At 38.3% G+C, this 15,861-nt stretch overlaps 1 protein-coding gene across 8 annotated transcripts in view; it reads left to right on the top strand.

The window, feature by feature from the left end:
- Window positions 1-15,861, top strand: part of SENP7 (SUMO specific peptidase 7) — a 164,171-nt gene that overhangs the window by 121,871 nt on the left and 26,439 nt on the right. For all 8 annotated transcript variants that reach the window (XM_045501865.1, XM_045501864.1, XM_045501863.1 and 5 more), the window contains one exon: window positions 10,394-10,427. In XM_045501865.1, the coding sequence (XP_045357821.1) occupies window positions 10,394-10,427 (34 nt within the window). The remainder of the gene's footprint in view (window positions 1-10,393; window positions 10,428-15,861) is intronic.

Raw genomic sequence — 15,861 nt, 5'->3', positions numbered from 1 at the left:
ACAGACACATAAATAGATATTTTGTACAATGGAAATATGGACAAGAAGGGTGCATATGGGAATATCTGTCTGGAAGAATCAGAAGACTTCACAGAGAAGACAGCATACGATTTAAGACGTAAAGTATATGTTTACTTGGTGACCATGCAGGAGGAAGACCTAATTTCATGTATAAATCTAGCAAATTCTGCGTTCTACAAATAGTAGTAACTTGTGATATAGTTAAAATTGCTTTGGATGAAAACACAAGAATAGTTTGTTTAAAATTAATATTCCCTAAACAGTAGTTTTTAGATATTAATGATTTTGGCATGCCTGGGGTGATATTACAATTTTTTTCTGTTAAGGAATTTCATGCACTTTTTACAATCTTCACTCCCCTTATCCCCATTTTACTTTTTTATTTTAAATTCAGTTTAATCACTTTTTTTTCTGTTGGTTTCTTTGTGATGGTAAAAAATTAGATAATATAAATATATGACAACAATTGATTAGTCAGGGGAGGAAAATCCAACATAAATATTCAGCAGTGGATTGTCATTAGTTAATATATTAATTGTATATTACAGTTAGGTGGGCTCGTTATGGGCAAAAAAGAAGACCAAACAGAAAAGCAATTGAGGGGTGCCTGGGTGGCTCAGTTGGTTAAGTGTCTGACTTCGGCTCAGGTCATGATCTTGCAGTCGTGAGTTCGAGCCCCACGTCAGGCTCTGTGCTGACAGCTCGGAGCCTGGAGCCTGCTTTGGAATCTGTGACTCCCTCTCTCTCTGACCCTCCTCTGCTCACGCTCTGTCTCTCTTTGTCTCAAAAAATACATAAGCGGGGCGCCTGGGTGGCTCAGTTGGTTAAGTGTCCGACTTCGGCTCAGGTCGTGATCTTGTGGTCCGTGAGTTCGAGCCCCGCATCGGGCTCTGTGCTGACAGCTCAGAGCCTGGTGCCTGTTTCTGATTCTGTGTCTCCCTCTCTCTGACCCTCCCCTGTTCATGCTCTGTCTCTCTCTGTCTCAAAAATAAATAAACATTAAAAAAAAAATTTAAAAAAAATACGTAAGCGTTAAATTTTTTAAAGAGAACAATTGAATAAAGAAACAGTTTAAAGAATACCTATAATCTTGCTTGCCCAGAGACAATTGCCAGTAACTCTACAGTGTATATATCATTCTGTATTCTTTGTTAGATACATATATATGTTTAAATCAAAAGCATGTGACATATATACTGTTTCATAACTTGCCATTATTATATGAAGTTAGTTCATGTACCTATTTGGGGGTATTTGTGTTGTCTTTAATTCCTGACTGTTGGGACATTTTGGTTGTCCCAGTATTTGTTATTGGTAGTAGGGGAGTGCAAATACTCAATAAATGTGATAAAGTAGGTTTTAAAAATGTGTTTCATGTTTGTTGGAACATTTGTTATAATTGAAATGAAAACTTAAGTGTTTAATTAAAGGAAAATAATTTAGTAAAATAAAGCAAATATATGCAGGTATAATATATGTATATGAAGAAATACTGAGAAGAATTCTACAAAAATTAAAAGTTATGTTACTAAGGAGAGAGCATAAGCAATTTTAGAAATTAAAAATAATGAATAACATGCAAAAGGGAAAAAGGGAAAAGTCTTAAAACTTTCAAGGATTCGGGCACTTGGGTGGCTCAGTTGGTTAAGTGTCTGATGTTGGCTTATGTCATAATCTCATGGTTCATGAGTTCACACCCCTGATTTGCACTGTCAATGCAGAGCCTGCCTGGGATTCTCTCTCTCTATCTCTCTCCCTCTTTCTGCACCTCCCGCACTCGCATGTGTGAACTCCCTCTCTTTCTCAAAATAAATAAATAAACTAAAAAAAAAAAAAAAAAACTTTCAAGGATTCAAAAGACGTATTTATTTTTATTATTTTTTAATGTGTATTTACTTTTGAGAGTTGGGCAGAGAGGGAGGGGGATAGAGAGAAATAGGGACACAGGATCTGAAACAGCTGTGCGCTGATAGCACAGAGCCCCACGTAGGACTCCAACTCCCAAATTGTGACATCATGCCCTGAGCTGTAGTCGGACACTTAACTGATTGAGCCATCCAGGCACCCCTCAAAAGACTTCTTATATAATCTCTTTTCAGACACTGTTCATAATGCTCTGTAACTTAGAAATTGAAGAATTTTTTGTGGGGGAGTAAATAAGATAATTAAACTCAGTCATTTTCCAGATGTTTAATGAGTATTAATGTGTTGTTATAGATTAGCTAGAGATAGATATTGTTCTCACTCTCATGATAATTACATTTTAGCTAAACCAGAAAAATACCTAGAGTGGGAAACTATTTACTTAAATTAGAGCCCATTTTCATAGAGTTGGACATTTAAGTTAGTATTATTGTTTTTTAAAGTAGAGAGTGCTGCAATGGACGTGAACATTTTAGTTTTTATTTCTCAACTTTGTTGATAGTGGGACAAATGTTTATTAAGTACACATTGTGTTCAGAGAACTATACTGGCTTTTGTAAGAAGTTACAAAATGGATATGGTATGATTTCAGAGAACTGAGTTTACCTTACTCTGGCAAAAACATCTGCCTTATTTTCCCAACAGGGGATTAAATTTTTGCTGGGAATAGGGCTTTGCTTTTGGGAGAGGTTACATGTTGGTTTAGTCATCACACAAAGGTGTAAATGAATATCAGATCTTTGCCATGCTGAAAGATTTGGTAGGACAAGAGTGCTTATTGTGGAAGAATGAGAGACTGGTGACAAAGTTGAGGCCAAGATACATAAATACACTACTTCTAATTCATAATTTTATAGTAATGTCTATAAAATCTCAAAAGCAAACATTCCTTATATCATTTTTCTGTAACTAGTTATTTACATTTGCCAAGATATATTTCATGAGATTAAAGACAGTAAAATAAGTCAGAATTTGAGAAAGGAAAATATACACCATATATATGTGTGTGTGTATGCATATATATATATATATATATATATATATATATATATATAACAGTTGTGTGAAAGTGACAGAATAATGAGATGTATTTGACTAAATTAAACTAGATAATACACTTTATTTTTATTTTTATTTATTTATTTATTTTTTTATTATATGAAATTTATTGTCAAATTGGTTTCCATACAGCACCCAGTGCTCATCCCAAAAGGTGCCCTCCTCAATACCCATCACCCACCCTCTCCTCCCTCCCACCCCCCATCAACCCTCAGTTTGTTCTCAGTTTTTAACAGTCTCCCATGCTTTGGCTCTCTACCACTCTAACCTCTTTTTTTTTTTTTTTCCTTTTTTTTTTTTTTTTTCTTTTTTCCTCCCCCTCCCCCATGGGATCCTGCCAAGTTTCTCAGGATCCACATAAGAGTGAAACCATATGGTATCTGTCTTTCTCTGTACGGCTTATTTCACTTAGCATCACACTCTCCAGTTCCATCCACGTTGCTACAAAAGGCCATATTTCATTTTTTCTCATTGCCACATAGTATTCCATTGTGTATATAAACCACAATTTCTTTATCCATTCATCAGTTGATGGACATTTAGGCTCTTTCCATAATTTGGCTATTGTTGAGAGTGCTGCTGTGAACATTGGGGTACAAGTGCCCCTATGCATCAGTACTCCTGTATCCCTTGGATAAATTCCTAGCAGTGCTATTGCTGGGTCATAGGGTAGGTCTATTTTTAATTTTCTGAGGAACCTCCACACTGCTTTCCAGAGCGGCTGCACCAATTTGCATTCCCACCAACAGTGCAAGAGGGTTCCCGTTTCTCCACATCCTCTCCAGCATCTAGAGTCTCCTGATTTGTTCATTTTGGCCACTCTGACTGGCGTGAGGTGATATCTGAGTGTGGTTTTGATTTGTATTTCCCTGATGAGGAGCGACGCTGAACATCTTTTCATGTGCCTGTTGGCCATCCGGGTGTCTTCTTTAGAGAAGTGTCTATTCATGTTTTCTGCCCATTTCTTCACTGGGTTATTTGTTTTTCGGGTGTGGAGTTTGGTGAGCTCTTTATAGATTCTGGATACTAGCCCTTTGTCCGATATGTCATTTGCAAATATCTTTTCCCATTCCGTTGGTTGCCTTTTAGTTTTGTTGGTTGTTTCCTTTGCTGTGCAGAAGCTTTTTATCTTCATAAGGTCCCAGTAATTCACTTTTGCTTTTAATTCCCTTGCCTTTGGGGATGTGTCGAGTAAGAGATTGCTACGGCTGAGGTCAGAGAGGTCTTTTCCTGCTTTCTCCTCTAAGGTTTTGATGGTTTCCTGTCTCACATTCAGGTCCTTTATCCATTTTGAGTTTATTTTTGTGAATGGTGTGAGAAAGTGGTCTAGTTTCAACCTTCTGCATGTTGCTGTCCAGTTCTCCCAGCACCATTTGTTGAAGAGGCTGTCTTTTTTCCATTGGATATTCTTTCCTGCTTTGTCAAAGATGAGTTGGCCATACGTTCGTGGGTCTAGTTGTGGGGTTTCTGTTCTATTCCATTGGTCTATGTGTCTGTTTTTGTGCCAATACCATGCTGTCTTGATGATGACAGCTTTGTAGCAGAGGCTAATGTCTGGGATTGTGATGCCTCCTGCTTTGGTCTTCTTCTTCAAAATTCCTTTGGCTATTCGGGGCCTTTTGTGGTTCCATATGAATTTTAGGATTGCTTGTTCTAGTTTCGAGAAGAATGCTGGTGCAATTTTGATTGGGATTGCATTGAATGTGTAGATAGCTTTGGGTAGTATTGACATTTTGACAATATTTATTTTTCCAATCCATGAGCAGGGAATGTCTTTCCATTTCTTTAAATCTTCTTCAATTACCTTCATAAGCTTTCTATAGTTTTCAGCATACAGATCCTTTACATCTTTGGTTAGATTTATTCCTAGGTATTTTATGCTTCTTGGTGCAATTGTGAATGGGATCAGTTTCTTTATTTGTCTTTCTGTTGCTTCATTGTTAGTGTATAAGAATGCAACTGATTTCTGTACATTGATTTTGTATCCTGCGACTTTGCTGAATTCATGTATCAATTCTAGCAGACTTTTGGTGGAGTCTATAGGATTTTCCATGTATAATATCATGTCATCTGCAAAAAGCGAAAGCTTGACTTCATCTTTGCCAATTTTGATGCCTTTGATTTCCTTTTGTTGTCTGATTGCTGATGCTAGAACTTCCAGCACTATGTTAAACAACAGGGGTGAGAGTGGGCATCCCTGTCGTGTTCCTGATCTCAGGGAAAAAGCTCTCAGTTTTTCCCCGTTGAGGATGATGTTAGCTGTGGGCTTTTCATAAATGGCTTTTATGATCTTTAAGTATGTTCCTTCTATCCCGACTTTCTCAAGGGTTTTTATTAAGAAAGGGTGCTGGATTTTGTCAAAGGCCTTTTCTGCATCGATTGACAGGATCATATGGTTCTTCTCTTTTTTTTTGTTAATGGGATGTATCACGTTGATTGATTTGCGAATGTTGAACCAGCCCTGCATCCCAGGAATGAATCCCACTTGATCATGGTGAATAATTCTTTTTATATGCCGTTGAATTCGATTTGCTAGTATCTTATTGAGAATTTTTGCATCCATATTCATCAGGGATATTGGCCGGTAGTTCTCTTTTTTTACTGGGTCTCTGTCTGGTTTAGGAATCAAAGTAATACTGGCTTCATAGAATGAGTCTGGAAGTTTTCCTTCCCTTTCTATTTCTTGGAATAGCTTGAGAAGGATAGGTATTATCTCTGCTTTAAACGTCTGGTAGAACTCCCCTGGGAAGCCATCTGGTCCTGGACTCTTATTTGTTGGGAGATTTTTGATAACCGATTCAATTTCTTCGCTGGTTATGGGTCTGTTCAAGCTTTCTATTTCCTCCTGATTGAGTTTTGGAAGAGTGTGGGTGTTCAGGAATTTGTCCATTTCTTCCAGGTTGTCCAATTTGTTGGCATATAATTTTTCATAGTATTCCCTGATAATTGTTTGTATCTCTGATGGATTGGTTGTAATAATTCCATTTTCATTCATGATTTTATCTATTTGGGTCATCTCCCTTTTCTTTTTGAGAAGCCTGGCTAGAGGTTTGTCAATTTTGTTTATTTTTTCAAAAAACCAACTCTTGGTTTCATTGATCTGCTTACAGTTTTTTTAGATTCTATATTGTTTATTTCTGCTCTGATCTTTATTATTTCTCTTCTTCTGCTGGGTTTAGGCTGCCTTTGCTGTTCTGCTTCTATTTCCTTTAGGTGTGCTGTTAGATTTTGTATTTGGGATTTTTCTTGTTTCTTGAGATAGGCCTGGATTGCAATGTATTTTCCTCTCAGGACTGCCTTCGCCGCATCCCAAAGCGTTTGGATTGTTGTATTTTCATTTTCGTTTGTTTCCATATATTTTTTAATTTCTTCTCTAATTGCCTGGTTGACCCACTCATTCGTTAGTAGGGTGTTCTTTAACCTCCATGCTTTTGGAGGTTTTCCAGACTTTTTTCTGTGGTTGATTTCAAGCTTCATAGCATTGTGGTCTGAAAGTATGCATGGTCTAATTTCAATTCTGGTAAACTTATGAAGGGCTGTTTTGTGACCCAGTATATGATCTATCTTGGAGAATGTTCCATGTGCACTTGAGAAGAAAGTATATTCTGTTGCCTCGGGATGCAGAGTTCTAAATATATCTGTCAAGTCCATCTGATCCATTGTCTCATTCAGGGCCCTTGTTTCTTTATTGATCGTGTGTCTAGATGATCTATCCATTTCTGTAAGTGGGGTGTTAAAGTCCCCTGCAATTACCACATTCTTATCAATAAGGTTGCTTATGTTTATGAGTAGTTGTTTTATATATTTGGGGGCTCCGGTATTCGGCGCATAGACATTTATAATTGTTAGCTCTTCCTGATGGATAGACCCTGTAACTATTATATAATGTCCTTCTTCATCTCTTGTTACAGCCTTTAATTTAAAGTCTAGTTTGTCTGATGTAAGTATGGCTACTCCAGCTTTCTTTTGGCTTCCAGTAGCATGATAAATAGTTCTCCATCCCCTCACTCTCAATCTAAAGGTGTCCTCAGATCTAAAATGAGTCTCTTGTAGACAGCAAATAGATGGGTCTTGTTTTTTTTATCCATTCTGATACCCTGTGTCTTTTGGTTGGCGCATTTAATCCATTTACATTCAGTGTTATTATAGAAAGATACGGGTTTAGAGTCATTGTGATGTCTGTATGTTTTATGCTTGTAGTGTTGTCTCTGGTACTTTGTCTCACAGGGTCCCCCTTAGGATCTCTTGTAGGGCTGGTTTAGTGGTGACAAATTCCTTCAGTTTTTGTTTGTTTGGGAAGACCTTTATCTCTCCTTCTATTCTAAATGACAGACTTGCTGGATAAAGGATTCTCGGCTGCATGTTTTTTCTGTCTAGCACACTGAAAATCTCGTGCCAACTCTTTCTGGCCTGCCAAGTTTCAAAAGAGAGATCAGTCACGAGTCTTATAGGTCTCCCTTTATATGCGAGGGCACGTTTACCCCTTGCTGCTTTCAGAATTTTCTCTTTATCCTTGTATTTTGCCAGTTTCACTATGATATGTCATATGAAGATCGATTCAAGTTCTGTCTGAAGGGAGTTCTCTGTGCCTCTTGGATTTCAATGCCTTTTTCCTTCCCAGTTCAGGGAAGTTCTCAGCTATTATTTCTTCAAGTACCCCTTCAGCACCTTTCCCTCTCTCTTCCTCCTCTGGGATACCAATTATGCGTATATTATTTCTTTTTTGCGTATCACTTAGTTCTCTAATTTTCCCCTCATACTCCTGGATTTTTTTATCTGTCTTTTTCTCAGCTTCCTCTTTTTCCATATCTTTATCTTCTAGTTCACTTATTCTCTCCTCTGCCTCTTCAATCCGAGCCGTGGTGGTTTCCATTTTGTTTTGCATTTCATTTAAAGCGTTTGTCAGCTCCTCGTGACCGTTCCTTAGTCCCTTGATCTCTGTAGCAAGAGATTCTCTGCTGTCCTCTATACTGTTTTCAAGCCCAGCGATTAATTTTATGACTATTATTCTAAATTCACTTTCTGTTATATTATTTAAATCCTTTTTGATCAGCTCATTAGCTGTTGTTATTTCCTGGAGATTCTTCTGAGGAGAATTCTACCGCTTGGTCATTTTGGATAGTCCCTGGTGTGGTGAGGACCTGCAGGGCACTTCCCCTGTGCTGTGGTGTATAACTGGAGTTGGTGGGCGGAGTCGCAGTCAGACCTGATATCTGCCTCCGGCCCACCGCTGGGGCCACAGTCAGATTGGTGTGTGCCTTCTCTTCCCCTCTCCTAGGGGTGGGATTCACTGTGGGGTGGCGTGGCCCTTCTGGGCTACTTGCACACTGCCAGGCTTGTGATGCTGGGGATCTGGCGTATTAGCTGGGGTGGGTAGGCAAGGTGCACGGGGGCAGGAGGGGCAGGCTTAGCTCGCTTCTCCTTAGGTGATCCACTTCGTGAGGGGCCCTGTGGCAGCGGGAGGGAGTCAGATCCGCTGCCGGAGGTTTGGCTCCTCCGCAGAAGCACAGAGTTGGGTGTTTGCGAGGAGCGAGCAAGTTCCCTGGCAGGAACTGGTTCTCTTTGGGATTTTGGGTGTGGGATGGGCGGGGGAGATGGCGCTGGCGAGCGCCTTTGTTCCCCACCAAACTGAGCTCTGTCGTCCAGGGGCTCAGCAGCTCTCCCTCCCTTTGTCCTCCAGCCTTCCCGCTTTCTGAGCAGAGCTGTTAACTTATGACCTCCCAGACGCTAAGTCCCGCTTGGTGTCGGAACACACTCCGTCTGGCCCCTCCGCTTTTGCCAGCCTGACTCGGGGGCTCTGCTTGGCCGGTGAGCCGCCCCTCCACCCCGGCTCCCTCCCGCCAGTCCGTGGAGCGCGCACCGCCTCGCCGCCCTTCCTACCCTCTTCCGTGGGCCTCTCGTCTGCGCTTGGCTCTGGCGACTCCGTTCTGCTAATCCTCTGGCGGTTTTGTGGGTTATTTAGGCAGGTGTAGGTGGAATCTAAGTGATCAGCAGGACGCGCGGTGAGCCCAGCGTCCTCCTACGCCGCCATCTTCCCAAGAGTCCCTAGATAATACACTTAATCAGATGCTGTGTCTAGTGATAATAGCTCCTTTTGATTAAGGCTTTCAATCTAAAGCTGACAGAGGTTCAGTAAGTTACCTAAGTTTACCTACTTAACTGTTTGTGTAAGTGGTAGAGTTAGAGATAGGATTTGAACCTCAAATTCAGCTTTTAACTCATGTCCATTTGCTTGAATTTTGCTTTAGCGGCTGACTTAGACTCTGCAATATGAGTTTTATATTTATGAAACTACAATATGAAGTAAGTCTTAAATTAGAAAAAGAAATGGAGTCACAGTAACCCTGTGGTTTTACTGGGCATTGTTTGCTACTTATTTGGAACTCTGTTGGTAGTTAATTTAGGTATCCATGTACCAAGACCCTTTTTGATTTTGTTTTGTGTTCACAGACTGTACCCTTCATTTGGTAAACAGTTTCACAAATGTATTGATCAAAAGAGAACCTGAATAATAAATAAATAGGTATGAGTTTTTTTGTCATTAATGGAAAAACAAACTTAGGGCACAAGCCTATTTTAGGTAGAACATGTAAGATTTAGGTGCTACACGATTCTTGAGTTTATTATAAAAGCAATACTTAAGGTCAGATGTATACAAAAGATTCCTAGAGAAAATTAGTGTCCTGGCACAGAATGAGCAGAAAGAACAAAAACCTGGCTAAATCCTCAGTTGGAAGGGGATTTGTAACATGGAAAGAAATATGAGTGCCAAAATGTCAACAAAGCCAAGAATTAAACCTTGTTTTGTGGTTTATTTGCCAAAATCACTGATACCTTGTAGGGTTTCTTGGCAGTTTCTTAAGACTTTGTCTTATTTCTTCTATAAATATTCAGGAAACATTTTTGAAAATAGGTTAAATAAAGTCTTACTGGTTTTTATAAATGAGCATGTTGAGAATTAAATTACATGTGCTGGGTTCTTCCATAAAAACTAAGTCTTTACATTTTCTTGGTTTATTGATAAAAAGACTTGAGGGGCTCCTGGGTGGCTCAGTTGGTTAAGTGTCCGACTCTGGCTCAGGTCATGATCTCACGATTAGTGGGTTCAAGCCCCACATCTGACTCTCTGCTGTCAGCACAAAGCCTGCTTCACATCCTTTGTCTCCCTCTCTCTCTCTGCCCTTCCCTTGCTCATACTCTCTCTTTTTCTCTCTCTCTCAAAATAAACAAGTAAACATTTGAAAATAATAAGAAAATAAAAAAAAAGGCTTGAGCACTTTTAGTATCGACTTTGAATATATACTTGTGTTTGAAAAAGAAAAATTGAAAATTTTGAATGGAAACATACATTGAGTGGTAACTCATTTTTGCTTTTCTGTTTTTTCTTTAGTTCACGACAAAGTATGTTAAGATTCCATTTCAAGGTAAGCTATCATTGTCTTATGATCTTTTTTTCACTGTAATTTTGAACATAAAATAGCAAAACTTTGAAATCTTTCTGCAGCCATAATTTTTTCCAGTATAGAAATTAAGTAAAACTAAGGTTAATAATGTGTTTCAAGTTAACACTTTTTTAAGCAGCTTTAAAAGGTGTTAAAGTGTTTTATAACTTTGAAAATAGTAAACTATTGTTTTAATGGCTTGAATAATAAGGGACTCATGGTAACTTTTTGGGATTAACAGAAATAAAGTTTTGATAGCAAGAAGATTTTGGTATGATGAAATGTATGAAAAATAGGAAGTGTAAGGAAAATTTATAATGCTGTACAAAATATGTAAAATGGTTTTGCATAGGGTTAGGAGAGATTTTTAATATCTTTTCTTATCTGAGTAAAGCAAAGTAGATGTGAAATTGTACCTATAATATGCAAAGACTCGGAACGTTTTCTTATTCTTTCCCCAAGTAAAATCATTTCAGAATAATAATGACACTAAGAAAAATAAGAAGCAATAGAGAATAGTCTCTTTAGAGAATGAATAAGGAAAAGAATGAGGAAGAAAAATATACACAAATATCCACTTCACAAGTGAACTAGGGAAGAGAGGAAGCTTCTGTTCCAAGACTGAAGAAGTGATCAAAGTAATTTTAATCAGACTCTGCGGGTACCCATGCACAGAACCACAACTATAAATTATGATAATCTAATAATCAGGAAGCTGCTATAAGTGGTAAGAATAATAATGCTAGGCACAGAATAAATATATTGATATTCCTAATTAGGATGTTTAAACAAGTTATGGAATAATATAACATTAACTTCTAAATAGAAGAAACAAAAACCTATGATTTAAAAGGAAATAATTTCATAAAAGAAAGTGCTTTTTTTCATTAAAAAAATACCTATGTGACAGTGCTTCTCTCATATTCTTTTTTTTTTTTTAATTAACTTGAGGTACAGTTGACATGTAACTTTATATTGGTTTCAGGTGTACACCATAATGATTTGGTATTTGTATATATTGCAAAATGATCCCGACTGTATGTCTAGTTAACATTTTTCCCCATACACAGTTGCAAAAGGTTTTTTTTTTCTCTTTTGGTGATTGATGACTTTTAAGATCTCTCTTAGCAACTTTCACATATGCAATACTATATTAGTAATTATAGTCACACGCTTTAGGCTATATCCCCGTGACTTATTTATTTTATAACTGTAAGTTTATACCTTTTGACCCTCTTTACCCATTTTGCCCACTCCACCCTCTGTCTTTGGCAACCAGTAATCTGATCTCTGTATCTATGAGCTTGTCTGTGTGTGTGTGTGTGTGTGTGTGTGTGTGTGTGTGTTTTAATTTCACATATAAGTGATATCATGCAGTATTTGTATTTCTCGGTCTGACTTAGTACAATGCCCTTAGGGCCCATCCATGTTGTCTCAAATGACAACATTTCTTTCTTTTTAGTGGCTGAATAATATTCCATTTTATATACATAACACATCTTCTTTATTCGTTCATCCTTTGATGGATGCGTAGGTCATTTCCATATCTTTGCTATTGTGAATAATGGGACAGTGAACGTGGGGGTGCATGCATCTTTTTGAGTTAATGTTTTTTCTCTTTTCTTTTGGATAGATACTCAGAACTGGAATTGCTGGGTCGTATGGTAGTTCTCTTAATTTTTTGAGGAACCCACAGACTGTTTTCCACAGTAGCTGCACCAGTTTACGTTCCTACCAACAGTGTTCATGGTTCCCTTTTCTTTTTTTAATGTTTTATTATTTATTTTTGAGAGACCACAAATGGGGGAGGGGCAGAGAAAGGGGAACAGAGGATCTGAAGCAGGCTTTGTGCAGATAGGCTGACAGCAGTGAGCCCAGTATGGGGCTTGAACTCACAAACCACGAGATCATGACCTGAGCCAAAGTCTTGGACTCTTAACCAACTGAGCCACCTAGTGCCCCAAGGGTTCCCTTTCCTCCACGTCCTTATTAACACTTTTTTTTTTTTTTTAAATAATGACCATTATGACAGGTATGTGGGGATATCTCATTGTGGTTTTGATTTCCATTTTTATGGTGATTAATGATGTTGAGTGTCTCTTCATGTATGGGTTGCCGTCTGCATGATTTCTCTGGAAAAATGTCTATTCAGGTTCTCTGCCCATTCTTCTTCTTCTTTTTTTAAAGAGAGAGATTGCACGTGCATGCCCACATGGGGCAGGATAGGGTGGGGAGGGTGGAGAGAGAGAAGGAGAGGGAAAGAGAAAGAGGGTACCTTAAGCAGGCTTCATGCCCAGCATGAGCCCCATGTGGGGCTCAGTCTCACTATCTTGAGATCATGACCTGAGCTGAAAACAAGTCAGACACTTAACTGAGTGAGCCACCCAGGTGCCCTTCTGCTCATTAAAAAAAAAAATTTTTTTTAACATTTATTTATTATTGAGAGAGAGAGACAGAGACAGAGTGTGAGCATGGGAGGGGCAGAGAGACAGGGAGACACAGAACCTGAAGTAGGCTCCAGGCTCTGAGCTGTCCGCACAAAGCCCAGCGCAGGGCTTGAGCACGAACTGTGAGATCATGATTTGAGCCAAAGTCGGATGCTTAACTGACTGAGCCACCCAGGCATCCCTCTGCCCATTTTTTAAATGGATTTTTTTTTTTTCTGTTGGGTTCTCTGGGTTCTTTATATATTTTGGACATTAACCCTTTATCAGATATATGGTTTGCAAATATTTTCTCTCATTGCATAGGTTGCCTTTTCATTTTGTTAATGATTTCCTTTGCTGTGCAGAAGATTTTCAGTTTGTTGTAATCCCACTACATCATCTATAATCTATAAAGACCTGTGTAACAGAGCTACTTCTCAAATATGTATGATACAAACCTCAAAAATAATATTTTAGGTTTTAATAGTTAATATTTATATCTTGTTTCAAATATTGCTTTTATAACTTTTCTGTTCCAAGTGATTTTTGAAAGACATTTTTAATAAAAAATTATGGAAAGGTTCACGAGTTCAAACCCCGCATTGGGCTCTGTGGTGACAGCTCGGAGCCTGGAGCCTGCTTCAGATTCTGTGTCTCTGTCTCTCTCTGTCCCTTCCCTGCTCATGCTCTGTGTTTCTCAATCTCTCAAAAATAAACAAGCATTTAAAAAGTATTTTAAAATTAACAATTAGGGAAAATACTCTCTTCAGTAGTAATGGCTTTATGATTTTGTAATATAAGAGGAAAACATTAGTCTTCTTCCACAAATTCTGTATATGCATATATAAAAATCTTTTATAAACAAGGCATGCATATAAAATGTTTTTATACATAAGGAACCTAGATCTAAATGTTTATTCTTTTTCTGTAGTAGCTGAGAGAAATAATGATTTACGTATTTATATTAGCTATTAATTATGTTTGGCTGTGGCTTAAAGAAAATAATTTATTTTTCCTTTCCAAAGAAGAAATCCACAGGTAGGCTGAAGAGGGCTGATACGGTGTTTCGTTTGGTCATCAGAGGTCCTGGCCCTATTGTTTTTGTACTGTGTCATTCCTAATGTATGACTTCTATTCCTAAGTTTGTCTCATGGTCCAAATGGCTGCTTGTACTTTAGTCATCATGTTTGCGTTCTAGGTAGAAGGCAGGAGGAAGGGGAAAATGGTAAAAAACAAAAAACAAAAAAAACAAAAAACAAAAAAACAAAACACACACACACCACCTATTTCTTGTCTTTTTAAAAAATTTGTTTATTTAGAGAAAGAGTGCATATGCACGGGAGAGGGGCAGAGGGAGGAGAGAGAAAGAGAAAATCTTAAGCAGGCTCCAGGCTCTGGGCAGAGGTCGATATGGGGCTTGATCTCATGACTGTTGTCATGTCCTGAGCCAAAATCAAGAGTTGGACGCTCAACCAACTGAGCCACTTAGGTGCCCCTCTCTTGCGTTTTTAAGGAGGTTTCTTAGATGTGCATGCCACCTAACTTCTACTTACATTTTCTTAGCTAGAAGGTAGTCCTTTGACCACACATCTATTTGCAAAGGAAGCTAGGAAATAGTTTCTAACAGCTGAGTATCTTGGTTTCTAAATAAAATTAGGGTCTGTTACTAAGATCGCTAATAGCGGGTAGGACAGATGATTAGACAACTCCCATTTTCAGTTACTGCTATATTCCTGTTACAGAATAAACCAAATATTGGGGGAAATTTTGGTAATGAGGTAAACTTTCCTTAATGATGGTGTTAAATCTTTTTTCTAAAGAAAATTAAGCTTTTATGCCAAGAGGTTGGTACATTTGGATTAGTAATAATTGTCTAGATTGCACAGAAATAATATCAATTATTTGGGGTTGTGAGCTGACTGAGGAAGAAATGCTGAGAAGTTCCTGAAGGTTTTTACTCTTTTAATCTGTTTGTCTTTGCTGCCAGTTTCACTGACATTTTTCAGAATGGGGAAGTTACATAGCTTATGGATTAGAAGAATTATTGTTGTTAAGATGTCCATACTACCCAAAGTGATCTGCAGATTCAATGTAATACCTATCAAAATCTCAATGACATTTTTTATAGAAATAGAAAAAACAGTTCTAACATCTGTCTGGAACAACAAAAGACCCCAAATAGCCAAAACAGTCATGAGAAGAACGTGGCTGGAGTCCTCACACTTCCTGATTTCAGACTATATTACGAAGCTATAGTAATCAATATAGTTTTGTATTGGCATAAAAACAGACACATAGAACAGTGGAACAAAATTAAGAACCCAGAAACAAACCCAGGCATATATGGTCAGTTAATTTTCAACAAAGGAGCCAAGAATATACAATGGAGATAGGATAGTCTTTTCAATAAATGATGTTGGGAAAGCTGTACAGCCACGAGGAAAAGAATGAAACTGGACTCCTACCTGTATTATATACAAAAATCAACTCAAAATGGATTAAAGCCTTGAATGTAAGATCTTAAGCCATAAAATTTGTGAAAAAACTTATCCCCAATGCTTTTTTCTATCATTCTTGGCAATGATTTTTTAGGATTCGATACTAAAAGCAAAGACAGCAAAAGCCAAAATAAACAAGTGGAGCTACATCAAACAAAAAAGCTTCTGCATAGCAAAGGAAAGAATCAGCAAAAAAGAAAAAGCATTCTGTGGAATATCTGAGAAGGAGTTAATATCCAAAATATATAAAGAACTCAGAGAATTCAACAGGAAAAAAAAAGTCTGATTAAAAAATGGGCAGAGGGGGGCGCCTGGGTGGCGCAGTCGGTTAAGCGTCCGACTTCAGCCAGGTCACGATCTCGCGGTCCGTGAGTTCGAGCCCCGCATCGGGCTCTGGGCTGATGGCTCAGAGCCTGGAGCCTGTTTCCGATTCTGTGTCTCCCTCTCTCGCTGCCCCTCCCCTGTTCATGCTCTGTCTCTCTCTGTCCCAAA

The sequence above is a fragment of the Leopardus geoffroyi genome, chromosome C2 (assembly GCF_018350155.1).
Source record: "Leopardus geoffroyi isolate Oge1 chromosome C2, O.geoffroyi_Oge1_pat1.0, whole genome shotgun sequence".
Taxonomy (NCBI): Eukaryota; Metazoa; Chordata; class Mammalia; order Carnivora; family Felidae; genus Leopardus; species Leopardus geoffroyi.
The sequence above is the reverse complement of the archived record's forward strand: the minus strand, read 5'-3'. Positions and strand labels throughout refer to the sequence as shown.